The sequence below is a fragment of the Cucurbita moschata genome, unplaced genomic scaffold, assembly GCF_002738365.1.
Source record: "Cucurbita moschata cultivar Rifu unplaced genomic scaffold, Cmos_1.0 Cmo_Scf00002, whole genome shotgun sequence".
NCBI classification, from domain to species: Eukaryota; Viridiplantae; Streptophyta; class Magnoliopsida; order Cucurbitales; family Cucurbitaceae; genus Cucurbita; species Cucurbita moschata.
The window spans coordinates 5681855-5696893 of record NW_019268518.1 but is presented as its reverse complement, the minus strand read 5'-3'; the positions used below and the strand labels follow the sequence as shown (position 1 = coordinate 5696893).

Sequence of the window (15039 nt, the reverse complement as noted above, 5' to 3'; positions counted from 1 at the left end):
TTTTTTTTTTTTTTTTTTTTTTCTGGAGAGCACAAAAAAATAGTTGTTGCTGGTGGGTAAGACTGAGTCAGATATGGCGGAGATAGCAGGCAAATACTCGACTCACCCAAAGTATCACCAAAATAACAAACTTTAATAATAATAAACAATTATTATTATTATTATTATTATTATTATTATTATTATTTCCCTTTTGCCCTACTTTTAACGGTCAAATTTATCCTCATTGCCCACCTGCAACAACTATTTTTTTGTGGCTTAGGTTAATTTGGAATTTAGCCCTACATTATAGATTTTATTTCAATTTTTGTCCTTTTATCATTTTGAAAGGTCTCTTTTGTCCCTTTTAATTTAGCCAAATGGCAAAAATTCTCTCCGTTATTTACTCTATAAATATATTTACTTTGCTCGGTAATGAACTTCTATTTTTAATTTGGTCGACTGTGTTAGTTAAGTGTATTCTAGTTTCTAATATAGTAGAAATGTAAAAAGAAAAAATGATTTTATGAAATTTTATTACGTTATTGAAATTAAATTAACACGTTTAGAACACAAAAATGATAAGAGTCTCACCTTAGATCATACCGACCAAATTTAAATTTTAAGATAAAATAATGAAATTGAATTAAGGTCTAAGTATAATAACAAAGTTGTACTAATATAAACATGGTACAAAATGCCGAGAGGTTTGAATCTTTATCAATACATTAATTAATTAATTAATTAATTAATTAATTATTTTGATATAACAATTAAAAAGAAATTTAATTTTATAAGAAGATTCGGTATTTCAAAAGGATATCTTGAGCCCAAAAGAAAAGGGGGGAAAACGGTATATCACTTTCAAATTGTCGATATGAAATCCAATGAACTTGTAAGGTGATGACACGTGGCGAATTGGTGAAACCAGTGGTGAGATTAGCAAGAGGGATGGAGGGAGACATCATTGAACTTTCTCTCTCTCTCTAAAAAAAAATGACAGACCATTTTCTCTGTGTTCGCCGTTTTTTATTGAGTGATTAAATTATGGGTTTGTGGGTTCGACCAAGTTGTTAATATGTGTTGGATTGGGTCTTTAATAAAACATTTTAAAATTCAAAAGGAAAAAGGAAAAAAGAAAAAGGCAAAAGTGGGTTTTTTTTTTCACCTTTTTTCCTTCTAAAAAAATAAGGAATGGATAGTGACATGTCAATTTCTTGCCTTTTTTAATGATGTGAATTTTAAAAAATAAGAGAAGAAATACTATTTTGTATTTAATTGAATTCAAACTATAGAAAAAATAGATTAATCGAAGTCATTATTGTTTAATTGAGTATTACTTTTTTTGGAAATATCAATATTTTTTATACTTAGTGTGTGTGTATATATATAATAATAGAATAATTGATGTAGACAACAAAAATTAATTATACAAAGTTACCATAATAATAATCAAACATATACTTTTGAGGTATTTTTTTCTCAAAAATGAAAAAGGAAAATGGAACTCAAGGGCAAAACTGTCTACTCAAAGATGACTAGAATAATATATTTACAAATGATAAAAATATAAATATATCTAAATATGTATAACATATTCTCGAGATAATCAATCAATCAATTATAATATATATGAAATATGAAAGACGATTATCAAAGGCAAAATGAATACTAATCAGCATATGAAGCAATATGCAATTTTAAAGAGCAAATAAGAAAAATGAAAAGATTATGCTAATTAATTCTACAAGGAATTAAAAAGATTAGGCTTAATTAATTATCTAGGGAATTGAACCACACAAAAAAAAAAATCGGATTATTTGACCATTTATTTTTCTATAAGCACTTTTCTTTTTCCTATAGCTTTTGGGTGTGTTGAAAGTGATAAGGGCTCCACCTAAAAACACTCTGTTTCAACTAAGAACACCTCAACATATTAAAGCTCTTAGGTACCAATAATAAATAATGCATCCATTATAATATACTTTTAGTGGGGAATCGATCTAAATGGTATCACAATAATTGTTCAGCCAAGCAGTAGCAGACTTAAGGATGCGAAGCTCACCAGTTAGGAGATGTTGGGCCATTAGCCTTCGTTGTGCCATCTTTTTGCACGAACATGGGGAATCAACAGGCCACAGTGCCTACATGCCCGAGATACAAGAAGATTTAGATAGCCCAAGTAGTACACAAGAACATGATAACCGATCATTCATATTAGTATCTCAATCTATAACATGTTGAGGATTGTTGGGAGTGAGTCCTATATTGGCTAATTTAGAGAATGATCATGTGCTTATAAGTAAAGAAATACATCTCCATCGGGATGAGACTTTTTGGAGAAGCCCAAAGCAAAGCCATGAGAGCTTATGTTCAAAGTAGACAATATCATACCATTGTGGAGAGTCATGATTCCTAACCCAACAAAAAGCAATGCAAGAATATGATAAACGTTTGAGAGAGAAGAAAAACACTTAATTAGAGAAAGATTTTTGCCAATATTCTGACCAAGAAATTGGAATCTAGTATAATACATGTGTTGTATATTATTACATAGCCCATTTGCAAATAACAGATTGATTTATAGGCTAGTTGTTCTTGTTACTCAGATGAGCATGAAGAGGCCAAAATTGAGAAGATACTAATTGTTAAAAAGAGGACAAATGGTTAGATGAATTACATTGGGACTAAAGCAATGGAATTTAGAAGAACTTTCAGATGAACAGGTTCATATTAGAGCGCAAGTACCTCAATAGATGCCTCATACTCTTCAACAAGTTGTTTGAATTGAGAGAGCAAGATCTGATGTGCTTCAACCTCTCTGTTGAGGTTCTTCAATGGAATTCGAGCCAGCCGACCGTCGCCATTAGCAGCTTCAGTACACAAGTCATTTAACTCTACATGTTCGACGAGGACAAAAAAGATTTAATACCCAAGCCATGCCGATGCAGAAATGGGAATTAAGAAAAGGTGAGGTACAAACCCTGAGGACTAGTGCAAGATAAAATACGAGCAAATGCACGAAGTGATTGGGGAAGGCCTCTCCCTTTCCCAGTGGCAGATCTCACTTCCCTGATGGTACATAAAAGTTACCGAAGTTATAGCAGCTATGGTCAAGATACTAAATATGTGTTAAGAACCATTTAGATCAACCTAGTCGATGAAAAATATGAAAAATAGCCATGTCCTATTTTTCAATGCGACTAGTTTTTTATAAGATACTAACCTGATAGTAAAAGAATTCCCAGGGAAGTAAATGCCGTTAACATATTTAGTAGTTGAGGTGCAACTTCTTTGCCAAAGTTCCAACTTTCTTCTCGCCAATGGATCATCTTCAACTGTCTTAATCTGGACCAGGACCTGTGCCATATTTCCATGTAAACTATGGAAAATTCAACATTCAAATAAGCCAAAAATAACAAAGAAGATTGTCTGGGTTTGTTGTTTTTAAAATGAAAGGATCGTCAACTAAGATCACACTATATCATAAAAGGGAATTCAAATATGTTGAAAGTATCATCATAATGGAATTATAATAATGCTTAAACTTTTTTAAATAATAATACAACAATATTGTTTCTCCATTGCATTGGTAGCTTCCTTCTATCTAAATTGCCATACAAACCTGATCGTGAATGTTGTAGGGAAGTGCAAACCCAAAGTCCAACATCAACGTAGCATTTGAATATTTTCCGTATCTTATTAGCACCTGTACGATAGCACAAGTGAATTGCAGAGCAACAAAGTCAAAAAGTATTATATCAACAGGGAATGTATCATTCTGGTTTGCAATTCCAAAAGTCAGTAAAGCATGTAACATTGTGTGTCATGTATGAATCATATAGAACCAAAAACAATATGCAAACAATGAATTGACAATTAGAGCTCAAACAGAAACTTTAAACCAAAAGCTATATACATTATGTATCATGTATGTTCCATGTTTCCAACTTCTCCGGTGCACGTAGATTTCACAAATACATGTAATTACAATGATAAGCTAGGGCATGTCAAAATTTAGCTTATTTTAAAATTTTGGAATTTTTATTACTTTTATCTAATAAAATTATTGATATTATGAAAGTTTCATTTATTATTTTATTTTTTAAAATTCCTTTTATCGGTTTTTAACACTTAAAAATCTTTATATTAACTAAAAACTCTGATATCTAAATTGTAAAAAATATATGTTAAAAATATTGGAAAATCTACTCTTTTTAATATATGAAAATTATATATATATACACACACAGTTCGGTTGGCTCAATAATAAGTCTATTGGACCGGCACAACGAGCCGAACCAAATCTAGCTCAAGGCCGGCTCAATTTTCAAAATGGTGATCCATGTCCAATCAAATGAATAAATGGGCTAGGTTGGACTAGACTGGTCAAACTTTGACTTTGGGTCGAGCTTGGGTTGGGCTTGGACTAGCCTTTGGACTCTGGATCCATTGATGAGGTTGATATTTATTTGAAGCTGAAAATAAAAACGAAAACTTACATGTTCTCCAGGGGCATAATCACGATCAGCAATGACCTAGACAGAAATTCCGAAACTTGAAAGTCAGAAGGAATTTAGTTGGGAAAAAAACTATAATAAGTAACCAATAAAACAAACTAATGATGTCTATTACAAAAGGCATTGTTGGCTTGAAGACAGATGTTATTACAAAGCCAGAGCATATATCGAAGGCACCATAGTTCTGAGTTAACTAAGAGTTTAAGAAAATTTCATGATGTCCAGAAAAATGTACAACTTCCACAAATGTAGTAAATCTCAAGTAACAATCTCTTATCTTCCGGAAAACAGGATATATATATATATATATAGCAAGAGAGGGAGAAAGGGACCTCAGAGAGCTGTTTGTCATCATCATTCAATACCAGTGATTTTGATGCACCATCATGATTTAAAAAATCTGCAAATGGAATCTGTCAAACATATTAAATTACAATTTCAATTACAGTAAGTTCCTTTTTGTAGTACAAAAATTGCTAGAGCTCACTAAGAACATATGCAACTAAATAAAAACTTTAGATGTACTATATAGCTAGAAAAGAAATGTCATTTCGTCGAACAAAAGAATACCAGAGAGTCACCCTTTGTGCTTCTCCATGCTCTAGATGTAACTGTGAAAGTCGACAGAATAACAGTGAAAAGTCAGAATAATTTTTTTAAAAGGAATTGCGTACTAATAGTATCCCAAACTGTTTAGCTACACTAAAAGGGGGCATTAAAGAAGGAAGACATCAACACTGATATACCTTCCTTCTCAACAGAATTAACATACCAAGAGCATAAGCATGCATGAAATCATCGCAATTGATGCTATCAACAATTTCAGGGAAGGTTTCCAGAGCCTGAAATAACATTGGGGAGTAAATATAGTTAACAACATGGTCTAATAAAAGGCTCTTTTGTATGCAATAGGAAAAATATTTACAGCCTTCTTTTGTTTTCAACATGTCATATAATAACGAAATTCCTAGACGAGGATGCCATTTTCCAATTTTGTACCTTAAAATCCACCAACAAATTACATGCCATAATATAAAGAACTTATTAATGAAATGATATGATATACTTGGATTTATCAGGATAGACTAAAAAGTTTATCAAGTTCGTAGTTAATTGAAAGTTAATTATTATTGAACTAGTTAACAAATACCTTGAATATAACATCCCAACAGCAAATCGGAATTGCAATCCTGTTATAAAATTCCAAGCTATACAAAAATTATTAGCTGAAGCAAATCACTAACTTGCTTGATTGCCAAAAATTCCCTTTCAATTTGTGATCTTTGATTAAGTGATTCCTCGTACAAAGAGCTTTTACGAATCATCTCCAACTCTCTTTCGCTCCAAAAAATCTACAAAAACCCAAAAGACGTAAAGAGTAAAGAGTTAGAGCTAAGTCGTTGTCCATGACTATTTTCAATTGAATGTCAAACATTATTAAATTGAAAGCTTAGAAATTTTCATCAGCTCATTGCTCAAATAAAAACAAGCTAAATGAGAAAGAAGAAAAATAAGAACCTATAATCAAATTGCTGCCGAATCCCCTCCCCCAAACTACACCCCCACCCCGGAAAAAAAAAAAAAAAGGAAGCCATGACGACCAATATTGTTATGTAACCTAAGAGAAGGTGTAGAATAAAATATAAATGAATTGATGTTTATGAGGAAGAATATACAAAACAGAATATGATTTAAGGTAATGTTAATAAATTCTTGCATGCCCATAAAGAATAAATTCATTTAAGAACAAGTAAGCAAAAGTGTCTTTCCCACAGAATAGCCGCAAAATCTTTATCCAGAGAATTTTTAACTTCGCCATATGGATAATTGACGCAATTTATTCCACGGGACACTTTTTTTTTTAGTTTAACAATATTTTGGGGTGAGGATTCGAACCTCTGACCTCTTGGCCAAGAGTACATGTCAACTATCGGTGAGCGATCGCTAAGCTACGCTCACGTTGGCCACGAGTCACTCATTTGATCTAAAATAAAATAACATTTGGCTCAATACTTACCCAAGCTGAGTAAACAAGCAATCAAATTCATTCTATCAACCACGGCAACATGAAATTGGTTGTTTCTGCGCATAAAAGGAATAGGCAGAGTACTAACTGTGTTATGCATTTCCCATGGTTTCGGAAGTCGGATAATGTAAGGAGCCCATTTAGAATCCTGCCACAAAAATAACAAGTTTGAATATCAAAATAAAAAATCTCAATTAATTTTCTTGTTCGAGCTAGTAGCAAAGTTGAATGCAAAGATAGCTCTCATCTTTAAAATAACAAACATAACCCCGAATCCTTACCGAACCCAATTTCTGTTCAAGTAGAATCACAAGAGCAACTTTGGCAACGTTTCCAATCTCATCGCCTAACAGATCTCTAATAGGCGAAGGAAGCATATCAGGTGAGATTTGCTGCAAAGAAGAATGAAAGATATCAATCATCTATATTCTAAATACTTTCCAAGAGTACTATGAACTTCATCACGAAGCTATTTACACCATACCACATTGAAAGGAACCTTCAAAATGCAATCTCCAGCCCGTATAGTCTCAGACGCGAACAAAAACCTGAACTAGCAAAAGAACGATGTTGGATTAAATTGATTAAACCTCATATGAATGTAATGGCTGAAACCAAAGAAGCCTGTTGAATTACCTGCCAATGTCAGATTTCCCAATAGAAAGCACTGATGAAATCCTCGTATTTGATTTTCTTTCCAACCACGGTAAAAACACATCATCAGTTTCAGTAGTACTCAAAACGTTATCCACAAGAAGACTGCTCGATGATGTCTAATTTTGGAATGAGTAAGTGACATTAGCAAGCGTTCAATATTCCAGGTGCACATGCTCAACATATCAAACGCAATAACAATATACCTCAAGTTGAGAAGAGGTTAAAAAGCGGGCATTGAAGTGGAAAGCATGAGAAGTAGAAATCGTTGGAGATGTCCACCATCGCCATACATTGGTGAATCGAGTTCCCAATAGCATTTATGAGCTCGAATGCCTGTATTAGTACAAACACTCACAAATTTTCAATACATATTGTCTAAACTTCACGAATTTCATCAAATCATAACTCGCAATTAAGAGTGATTGAACTGCATTACCTCGCACAAAAGCTGTGTTGCTCCGATGGCGGCAAAAAATGGTCGAAGAGTGAGAGAGAAGCTCTGCAACTTCCAGTTCTAGCGGCAAACTTTCAATTTCACTTTAGGGATTTCCTTTTTGAAGGCGTTCGAATTTCATATTGGAAATTTCCTTGTCGAAACTACAGAAATGGGTCCGCCATGACTAAATCATGAACAAATAACAAAAAAAATATATATATATATACTTTTTAATTTAATCCGAGTCTTATGCGTATTAATAATAATAATTATAATTATTATTATTATTATTATTATTAAAAAATTGTCGTACTTTTTAAAATAAAATTATATAACGTATCACTTACATAACAATCATACTTAGAGGGCGAAAAATCAAAGAGAGCCATCGAGACGAAAATTAAAGCATTGATGTCGATAGATATATTTTTATAAAAAAAAATTAAAAATAACAAAATTCAGAAATATATTTAAATTAATAAATAAATATTTTATACAAATGGGTTTAAATAATTTGTTGTTATTTTCTTATAATATTCAATCGATATATGTCAAACTATGCACGTGCGCCAAAAATATGATGTAAATATGAACGAATCAACAAAAGTTTAACACCATGTAATCAACTGCTCTCACTCTCATCTCAGTATCGGATGGCACGGGTCTTATGAAGTGGTATCTTTCTAAAGGTCTTTATGTGAACAAGAACATTCTACGATCTATTATACACAAATAAAATTATATTACTTTATTAGATATAAGATTTAAATTTGTTTGACACAAAATTGTGGAATAGAAATTAAGATACAAGAATATCCAATTGGACGGTTCGACGGGTTTGACGGGTTTTCGAGCATCAAGTTATAAGCACAACCTTACAAAAGAATCAAGTTATAAGCACAACCTTACAAGAGAATTTGAAGGGTTTTGAAATGGTAATGATTCCAATTGAGATACTCACTTCTGGACTTCACTAACCTTTGGAGCATCTTTTGTTTAGGAATCTGCTCCTCTTGGTTGTTTCCTTCCACGACACCGATTCTCGTTCTTTTACCGAACCCCCCATGTCGGCCGTGACTTTGACTTTGAGTATGATGAATGAGTGGAAAGATCTTTATCGAAGTTCCCTGTCCGATCCGATCCAACCAAAGAGTTGGTATCTATATATATATATATATATATATGTATATAGGGGTAGAAAAATATCACTCCTGCCAATAAGTTCAACAATATGAGCTTGAAAATGGAGATTATTTATCTTATGCCTACCTTATCACCAAGTTCATACTCCCAATACAATACAAATTTTTTAAAGTCTAGACACACTCAAATCTATACAAGTAACGTTCGAAAAAATAGAATTCTTCCTTCCCCTCTCCAACCACGGATCTCACAATCTATCTCCCACGTCCTTGCTGGCATACCGCTCGGTCACTTGCTTTGATACCATTTGTAACAGTCCAAGCCCACTGCTAGCAGATATTGTGCTCTTTGGACTTTCTCTTCTAAGTTTTACCTTTCTAGCTTTCCCTTCTGGAATTTACCTTTCGAATTTTCCCTTCCGGGATTCCATTCAATATTTTAAAACGCGTCCACCAGAGAGAGATTTATAAAGCCTTGTAAGGAATGTTTTGTTTCTCTCTCCAACCAAGGTAGGATCTCACATGTAAAATCTAGATTTCAACTTCTTCATAGCACATACAAGTCACGAATACATGTAGTTAACAGTGATGAGCTTGTACATGTCCAAGGTTTACAAAAAAAAAAAAAAAATTGTTCAGATTCCACATCACACAAGCAGGTAAGAATAAAGAACTAAACTGACCTAGACTATTAGATAAACAAACAACAAAATAAACTAAAGATATCTATTGCAGAAGGGATTTTGGGTTTGAAAACAGAGGTAACCAAACTACACTGCCAGAGCATACAGCCACTTCATGATAATGCCAAGTCAACTAAGAGTTAAACAAAATTTCATGATGAACAGCATTAGTGTACAACTTCCTGAAAATACGATTTTATAGCTAGAGAGGAAGAAAGGGACCTCAAAGAGCTGTTTGTCATCGTCACACAGTACCATCGCTTTTGAAGCGCCATCATCACTATTTAGAACATCTGCAAATAGAATCTATAAGAAAAAAGAAATTAAATTAAACAGTGCAACTAAAGTAGAGCTCCTTTTTTTTACTAATAAATCTGCATGAGCTCAATAAATCATATGCAACCAAATAAAAACTTTTAGACAAGAATACTGTAGACATACCTTTTGTGATTCTCCATGCTCTAGACGAACTGTAAAATTCAACAGTAAAGCAGTGAAGGCACGTGTACTAAAAGAAGGTATTGCAAACTGATAGTATTTCGAACTATTTAGTTTCACCTTATATTGGCATTGGAAAGGGAGAACAACTACACTGAATTTACCTACTAAGAGCTGAAATTGCCTATCAAGAGCATAAGCATGCACTGTATGCAAGATATCATCGCAGTGGACAAGAAAGATCTTAACGATTAAGAGAACAATTTTTGCATAGTTGTTTAGTCAGTTTGAAGTCACAATAGCACTTGAGAAGCAAATACTCTTCTGCATGGAGAATGGAATTTTTTACAATTGCAATTATGAAATAAAACAAAAGAGAACATAAAAATTTTCCCCCTTTGCACCATAAAATATCATCTATGAACCATCTAAGTTACACTAACAGAATGGCCTAGTCTAAACCAATCTCCACTCGCCTGGTATAAGTTCTCAACTCATTTTCTCTCCCAAAAAGCTACCTTCTCTTCCATGAAATTCTTGAGTCATTCTCTGCACAAAATCTAAAAGGCCTAGAACAATCTTCACCGTTGTTTCGAAATCTCTCACCATCGGAATCATCATATGGATGCTTAAAAGAATGGACAGGTTCATGTCTCTCATTAAATCTTCTTTCGTCGTCCTCATGTTCACCACCATTATACCCACTCAATTGACCCGAACGTACAGGACCATCAAAAAGTTCGTCACTCTCAATCCTTCCTCTGGGATCTATGGCATCAAAACTTCTGTTTCTAAGTGGTAATCTCTCATTCTGATTCCTATTGGGAATAAGAGACCTTATGGAGCCATGATCGGGTGCAGGACCCACGTCCCTCATCATATCATCAGATGGCGAAAGGTAACGGAATCCTTGTCTTCGGCCTGCCATACGCCCACGTATAGGAGGCTGATCAGGAGATCTTATCCTGTCCATCCTATAACTTGGAGGTCTTCGAGGTATCATGTCAGAACGTCCACAAAACCTATCAGATCTTTTCGAAGAAAACCATTGGTTAGGAGAACGAGCTCGGGATCTCACTGGAGATTTGGAATCGATTCTGGGAAAACTCTTTCTTTGGAATGAGAAGTTCCTTCTTTCCCGAAAGAAAGGTCTGTCTACCTCATATGGAAGTTGAGGTCGTGCATATAGTGGATCCTCTGTGTCATCAGCAAAATTCCTAGTGAACTTTTCACCATGTTGTCGATCAAAGGAACCGCCCTCATCCAAGCATCTATTTGGACTAAAATCTCTAGGAATTCTGTTAACCATTTTGCCACCATGTACACCGGGCCCATGTCTTCTTCCAGGTGATTTCCTCCTTGAGGGTCCATGGAAAAAATAAGGCCCCTCATCATCTGGCAATTGCCTACCACGATGGTTAGCACCACCAAATGGACCATCTGGTATAATTTTATATCGGTTTTGATCAAGACCAGGAACATGGTAATCAATCTGTTGGTCGGTGTATGTTTCGGGAGAGAAGTTGGGACCAAAATCCCATTCGCCAGGTCGAGTATCCAACCTATTAGTACTTCTCCCTCTTCTATGACTAAAATTCTTCCATTGTGACTGATCCTGGGATCTGTCTACTGAAAATTTCTTGGTAGTATCACCATAAGCGTCATCTCTGAAAATAAAAAAACAAAAAATAAAAAAGGGATAAAATAAGGAAGGCAGAAGAGCCGTTAAAACAGGTTTGAGAAGAAAAACAGATAAAAGAGATCAAGTAACAGATGATCACCTTTCTTGAGGTTGCACATTTGCTCCCTCAAGTGCCATGCTGGGTACAAACTCTCTATCAGTACGAGATAAAACTGACCTGACAAAACCAGATTTTTCCTTACAAGGAGTTGAATCAGCAGAACCTCGATTAAGATTAATTATCCGGCTATTTTTAGTGCCACTATAAATATCCTTCACATCATCACTACTTACAGACTCCTTGACACTAGGCAAAATTAAATCCTTATTCTGCACTATATCTACTGCTATAGCACTCTCCACCTCACCCTGAGAAACTGCCGGAATCAATTGCTGAATTCCATCAATCGCTTTATCAGCAGTGTCCTGGCCCTCAAAGTCATCCCTTTCATCATATTGAGACAATTGGTTTCTTCCTGCAGCCTTCACAGGCCTGTTTACATCCTCTATACTAGTATACTCTACAGCATGTACTTCTTCCACACAACGATCTTCATTTTCCTGTTCAGAAGATTTACTTATAGTTGTAGTATGAACATCGTCTTCACTTCTAACATTCAGATTTTCTGGTTCAGTTTCCTGTTCTAGAGAGCCTAAAGTGAAACCCTCACGATTAGGCAATCCAACTGAATTGATCTTCTTATCATCACAATCAGCATGATCAAAAGTCTCAATTCCTCGTTTCTCACACATATGGACCTGTACTTCAGTTTCAGGCATTGTTTCCCGAACCTCACCGTCTTCATAATCTTCTTCTATATTATTATCATCATCATCGACAGACTCAGCAATATCCCAATTGCCATCTGATTCATATTCAGAAAGATAAGGATCTTCTTCAAGCATAGGCTTTGGATAAGATAAATTGAGACTTAAATGAAGATGATCATTTGCTGGTATGCATTCATTAATAGAGTTTCCTTTATGTTCACCATCTAAAAAGCTTTGCTTTACACATGGATTGTCACTTTCAACCATTTCAGATGAGCATACATTCGTCTCAGCAGCCGTATTTGTCTGAGTGGATGATATCTGCCCTACAGGTGCATCACTAGTACAACTCTCCCACGAATCCATTGAGGTATTTAGATCCCAATTTTCCCTGTTTGAATGCAAAAGAGAACCATCATAATCAGACCCTGCATTACCTTTGACACAGTGGGTGCCACTTTCCTGCTTGTTTAAAGACAAGTCCAGTAACACATGTTCCTCAGTGTTCTGCTTCAGGAAATTCATATCACTCTTTTCAGGAACCAATTTTGGTTTCACATCTTCCTTCAAACCTACAGGTACTTCAGCTCCTCCTTCAACTTTTACATCAATTTCTTCCTCTTTGTTACCAGCATGAGGATCGGAGTTAAGGCTAGTTGATGATAACTTCAGCCCCCCACAGATCTCTGGTGATGCATGAACAGTGTGTTTTTCGGTTACCAAGGACTTGTCTTCACATTCAACATAACCATTCAAAGAAACATGCCTTCCCAAACTAGATTCCTGAAACTTTACTACCGGCATTCCAGAATCACTCTGGACCACATCCACATAACATGAATCAGTTCCAGATTCGCCTTTATTTTCGTTAGAAACGCAATCCTGGTTCTTGTTCGACAACCCAGAACTTGTGACTGCACTAGAACTTGAAACTATTGTCACAGATAGACTCGGCCTTTCACTCGTTAAATTTGCATTGATATGAAACAACTCATCTTTAGGTGGAGATGGCTGTTCAATCTTCATTAAATTTCCATCTGGATGAAATGAAGATATATCTTTAGATGGAGAGGGGGGAGACTGCACAACCGGAAATCTCCTTTTCTTGATAGGAAGACTTGCACCATAATCAGTAGCTGACAACCCAATGCGCTTAAAACCAACCTGCCAAGTGCCAATAGAACATTTACTGACAATAATTATAACCATATAAGAGAAACCTAGCACGATCTTCAAAATCCAGAAAACAGCAAAGAAAAATATAGTGCACCTCTTCACTTTCTGGTACGGCCATCATTATTCCAAGAGCTCAGAGGCTTAAAAAAGTATCTTGGTCTTTTATCACTTTATTCCAACACCAAATTCTCACTAACTTCCCAGGAGTCACTCTCAAATTCTGCACCGTATGGATACTAATACATTAGTAATCTTCAAAAAGATTCAATATGCAAGATAGCATATGACAGACATTATGTGGAAACAATCATTTAATCTGAAAGCAAAAACTATAGAAATTAGCGATGCAGAACGTTTCCATCTTGAAGATATCGTAAAACCTGCACCCAAATCTTAAATTCTGCATGCCCATCTTAGCATATGAAGTTCCTGTGTTCAAACTTCAACCACAAAAGCTTAGACGATCCATGCCTTGAGATTGGATCAGATGAGACCCAGCACAATTAACTCTATATCAAACTCCAGCAGTGAACTTTTGGGCATAATGTTATTAAATCTCAGAGCAACAATGCACAATCTCATACTTCCCCGATTTCCCTAATTATTATTCTCACATCCACGCAAAAACTTCTCCATCCAGCTCATAAAAGAACAAAAGATGCCAGATTCCTAACGTACAATACAAAATTGATGAAAAACATTAAAAGGAACACAAATAAAGAAGCATAAACCCCCCATGTACGCAAGCATATTCCACATCTAACCGACCAGAAAATCGTCAGAATCACTTGATAAGGAATTCGATTGAATTGCTAAAAGACATCCCAGTATTTGAACAGCTTCTCCTCAACCAATAACTCAAACTTCCACAAAACTCCCCTCTGCCTCGAAAGAAACATGCTCGATAACAGATAAATCTATCTTACTCAGCCGATTCAAAGAGATTGCTATCCTAAAGGCAGAGATGCGAAAAATACCGAAACGCAGATCTAATACGCGCTTGTATCTCTGACGGTAACGAGAGAAACTAACAATCGAAACAAGACAATAACATGAGAAACCCAAATCGACGATGGCATTGACCCAAATCGACGATGGCGAGAGAAATACTATTCGCAATCGGCAAAGGATTAAGATTGGGAGATGGAGAATTTGCGTGGAAGGTGGAGATTCGGCTCCACGCAAACTTATAGAGAAGGATCCAGGAAAACTAGGGCTTTGGTTATTTTCCTTTTTTTTCTTTTTTTCCTTTTCCTTTTAAATTATATAAATTATAATATAATGCGACTGAGAGAGAGAGAAATTGAGAATCTCTCTAAGATCTAAAAGTTCATCCATAGCGTGGAATGGAATATAGACCGTTATAATTATTTTCCCAATTTTTTAAACTTATATCATTATTTATTATTTACACACCATTCTTTTTTTTAAATTATAATTTGTATTTCAACTCTGTCAAGTTAATTAATATTCTTCTAATTATTTTAAAAGTTTTATAAACCTATCAAATATTAAAAAATAATAATAATA

General features: G+C 34.8%; 2 protein-coding genes across 6 annotated transcripts; both read right to left on the bottom strand.

Moving 5' to 3' along the window:
- Positions 1-1640: 1640 nt before the first annotated feature.
- On the bottom strand, positions 1641-7798 carry LOC111455914 (fructose-bisphosphate aldolase-lysine N-methyltransferase, chloroplastic). 4 transcript variants are annotated; one of them, XM_023097566.1, is made up of 16 exons: positions 7619-7798; positions 7386-7515; positions 7162-7298; positions 7010-7073; positions 6807-6917; positions 6614-6673; positions 5744-5851; positions 5272-5341; positions 5070-5110; positions 4832-4912; positions 4482-4517; positions 3605-3688; positions 3206-3339; positions 2963-3051; positions 2728-2876; positions 1641-2123 (listed from the first exon to the last, which is right to left on the bottom strand). In XM_023097566.1, the coding sequence occupies exons 2-16, from the start codon at positions 7497-7499 to the stop codon at positions 1983-1985; spliced, it is 1419 nt and encodes a 472-aa protein (XP_022953334.1). In that variant the 5' UTR covers positions 7500-7515; positions 7619-7798; the 3' UTR covers positions 1641-1982. The 4 variants fall into 4 exon arrangements, with proteins under 4 accessions (XP_022953334.1, XP_022953359.1, XP_022953342.1 ...); XM_023097591.1 differs by lacking the exon at positions 7619-7798 and having other exon boundaries at positions 7010-7078; positions 7162-7218; positions 7386-7464; XM_023097574.1 differs by lacking the exon at positions 7619-7798 and having other exon boundaries at positions 7162-7218; positions 7386-7464.
- Positions 7799-8671: 873 nt separating this feature from the next.
- On the bottom strand, positions 8672-14877 carry LOC111459702. Of its 2 annotated transcripts, XR_002713332.1 has the most exons (5): positions 14487-14877; positions 13604-13729; positions 11663-13497; positions 9666-11548; positions 8672-8745 (listed from the first exon to the last, which is right to left on the bottom strand). XR_002713332.1 is itself a non-coding variant. In XM_023102730.1 (4 exons), the coding sequence occupies exons 2-4, from the start codon at positions 13628-13630 to the stop codon at positions 10396-10398; spliced, it is 3015 nt and encodes a 1004-aa protein (XP_022958498.1). In that variant the 5' UTR covers positions 13631-13729; positions 13890-14877; the 3' UTR covers positions 10111-10395. The 2 variants fall into 2 exon arrangements, 1 of the variants encoding a protein (XP_022958498.1); XM_023102730.1 differs by lacking the exon at positions 8672-8745 and having other exon boundaries at positions 10111-11548; positions 13890-14877.
- Positions 14878-15039: the final 162 nt, after the last annotated feature.

What these genes read in the sequence shown, in the direction of transcription:
- LOC111455914 (XM_023097566.1), bottom strand. Translation starts at nt 7,499, where the DNA reads ATGCTATTGGGAACTCGATTCACCAATGTATGGCGATGGTGGACATCT. An exon ending in CATGGGAAATGCATAACACA is followed by an intron (nt 5,852 to 6,613) that starts GTTAGTACTCTG and finishes GGGTTTTTGTAG; the next exon opens with ATTTTTTGGAGCGAAAGAGA. An exon ending in GGGAATTCTTTTACTATCAG is followed by an intron (nt 3,052 to 3,205) that starts GTTAGTATCTTA and finishes ATGTACCATCAG; the next exon opens with GGAAGTGAGATCTGCCACTG.
- LOC111459702 (XM_023102730.1), bottom strand. Translation starts at nt 13,630, where the DNA reads ATGATGGCCGTACCAGAAAGTGAAGAG. An exon ending in CCGTACCAGAAAGTGAAGAG is followed by an intron (nt 13,498 to 13,603) that starts GTGCACTATATT and finishes GGCACTTGGCAG; the next exon opens with GTTGGTTTTAAGCGCATTGG. An exon ending in AATGTGCAACCTCAAGAAAG is followed by an intron (nt 11,549 to 11,662) that starts GTGATCATCTGT and finishes TTTTATTTTCAG; the next exon opens with AGATGACGCTTATGGTGATA.